At 54.8% G+C, this 2750-nt stretch overlaps 1 protein-coding gene across 1 annotated transcript; it reads right to left on the reverse strand.

Moving 5' to 3' along the window:
• Positions 1–659: 659 nt before the first annotated feature.
• MONBRDRAFT_7175 (uncharacterized protein) lies at positions 660–2390 on the reverse strand (the record flags this gene model as incomplete). The annotated part of the gene is made up of 1 exon (XM_001744710.1): positions 660–2390. The coding sequence occupies one exon, from the start codon at positions 2388–2390 to the stop codon at positions 660–662; it is 1731 nt and encodes a 576-aa protein (XP_001744762.1).
• Positions 2391–2750: the final 360 nt, after the last annotated feature.

Raw genomic sequence — 2750 nt, forward strand, 5'->3', positions numbered from 1 at the left:
GGAGGGGGGGGGGGGGGGGAGAGAGAGAGAGAGAGAAAGAGAGAGAGAGAGAGAAAGAGAGAGAAAGAGGGCCAAGACAGACTGCAAAGCAATTGAGTATGGTAAAATCGGATCGACATACCTGGGCTAGCCAGTTGATTCGGGCGGCAAGCTGACAATTGGACCCGAGTTGGCGCACATGGTCTCGCAGATTGCCCAGCGGGGCAAGCTCGAGGATGAGCGTCAAGTGACCATCAAGGAGAGTGACACCTCGGAGCGATATGACGTGGGGATGCTTCAAGTCGGCCATTAGCACTACCTCCTCAAACAAGCTCGCAGAAGAGCCCTGGATGGGGTAAGCAGAGCCGAATGGGCAATGGGACATATAATATGAGTTTGATGCAAAGGTGTACACAACTCTTGGAAAAAGGCTCATCATGCAACTGACTTCTGTCGCCATGGAGGTTTTGAGGGCTACATATTCTTGAAAGTCATCCCGCGACCAACGCGCCTACGTCCAGGTATGATCCACCACCCGGTTAAAGAAAGCTGAATGTGGTCAGAAGTCCAAGTCAGAAGCGTGACCTGATATCATGGGGCAAAGCGCACCTGAAGGACGTCGCCAAAATGACCATGTCCAATTTTTTGCAACATATCCAGCTCTGATCTGAAAAATCATGTTAAACAGCCGTAGACATGACGTGAGCACAGGGGTGGCGCAAATACTGGTCTCCGTCAGCTGCTCGACTTGGCAAGAGCAAGAGCGCTAAAATGACGTACGAGGAAACAACGTCGATGGTACTCGAAGACTTGAGCGAGTGTTGAACGTCATCCAATTGACGTTGCAGCCACGCAGAGCGGCTCGCGTGCTGGCTCTGTTTCATGTGTCGCTGACGCCAGATGTAGCCAAGCGCAAGGAAGACCACCACAAAGGCCACGCTGACCACTGTCGCGATGATGGCCGGGTTTGTGGTGTGCGCCTTGCCAGCTGTAGCGGCGGGACTTGAGCTAGGGTTCCGCCCCAAAGTCGAGGGCTCAACAGTCGTGCTGGTGAGCCAAGCAGGGTAGCCATCTACGACGGTAAAGTTCACTTCCAAGGGAAGGGTTTCCTGCCCGATGACTTTCACGCGCAAATTGCCTTTCTTGGCGTTGTAGAATATCATGTGAAACATGCGACTGCCTGCTTCCATGGAAGGATCCACGTCGCTGATGATGCCCGAGGCGTTGACTCTGAGCAACAATTGCAAGTGCTCATATGCACGTCCATAAACGCAGCGAAAATTATTGGTGGGCTCGTTGACATCAGGAACAAGAACGACAATGCCTCGCCAAACCGTGAATTGAAAGGCTGATCCGAAACAGCTATGTACAAAGTACGTTGAGGCTTCGGTTGGAGCTGAATCATGAACATAAATGTCGCAAAGGGCCTCATCGAAGCCATTGGCACAGTCAGTAACGCCGTCGCAAAAGGCTTCCGGGGGGATACTGAGAGCCGAGCCGAGGTTCGGAAAGGGGTTGGCTTCGGGGGAGAAGTCAGAGCAGGAGACGTTGGTGCGGGCTGCCTCAAGGGAGCAGGCGTCGTTGCAGGTGATCCGGCCACAGTCGTCTGGCGTAGGGTCTAATTGGCAAAAACATCCCAGCTTGGTTGCGGTAAAGGTAAAGACATAGGTTCGGTTGCAGGAGCGGGAAAAGAGGGCATTGAAGGGTAGAGCTCTCAGCTCTCCGAGTTCAGGGTTGCCGTCCATTAAAAGGGTGTGGAAGGAGGGACGCGCAGCCGGGAACATTTTGGGCTGGAGTGTATCAAACTTGTTTTGACTGACGTCGAGCACCTCAAGATCCAAGGGGGTGCGAAATGTGAGGCTTTCAATGTGTTCTACGCCCGTGTGCGAGAGGTTAGCGGAGCGCAGCCGGCGGGCGGTGAAGGTGGACATGGAGTAGAACGCTGATATAGCTTGACAGGCCACGTCCAAATGCTCGAGGTTGCCAGACAGAAAGTAGGGCACCTGGTCAATCTTTGTCAATGCGAGGGGTTGCTGACAGGCATTGCAGTTCAGGGTTGGGCCTGCTGCATGATGCGGGGCGAAGGTACAGGTGGTGGCGTGATACTCGGGGCAAATGTCATCGCTCCCCAAGTCATCGGGCCAAATCCAGGCCCCGTCATCGCATACAAACTTTTTGCTATAAATGGTGAATCGTGAGCACTCAAAGGTGCAGAGTTGACCGTGCGGGTAGTTATCTTCGCTGCCCGCACAGTCGCTCACGGCCGAGCTCTCAAAAAACACACGACCGCTGCACGCGCGGCAGTTGGTTGTGCAGTTGGCATTGTATGCACCGCCCACGTCTCGAATCAGCAGGACGAGCAGTGCGGTCACGCCCAGCGCAGTCTTCCACCACTTTGAGCCGAGAGCCATCATGACTGGCTCGTGCCCAGTCGATTGGTCTTGAGCTGCAAGGGCCAAGGGCTGGGGTCAAACTCAGAGCTCGTCTTGACGACCTGCACCAAGGCAACCCATTGTGCCAGAGCGCGCGCGAGCGAGCGAGAGAGGGAGAGAGAGAGAGAGAGAGCGTAACGCACAAACACAGAGAGAGAGAGAGAGAGAGAGAGAGAGAGAGAGAGAGAGAGAGAGAGAGAGAGAGAGAGAGAGAGAGAGAGAGAGAGAGAGAGAGGACGCACAGAGACACAGCGACACAGCCACAGCCACGAGGTGCCGGCGGTCTGGCCGGCGCTGCCGCTCCTGTGTGTTTTTCGTGTTTACCGTTGTCTACCCTTG

The sequence above is a fragment of the Monosiga brevicollis genome, genomic scaffold (genome assembly GCF_000002865.3).
Source record: "Monosiga brevicollis MX1 MONBRscaffold_6 genomic scaffold, whole genome shotgun sequence".
NCBI lineage: Eukaryota > Choanoflagellata > Craspedida > Salpingoecidae > Monosiga > Monosiga brevicollis.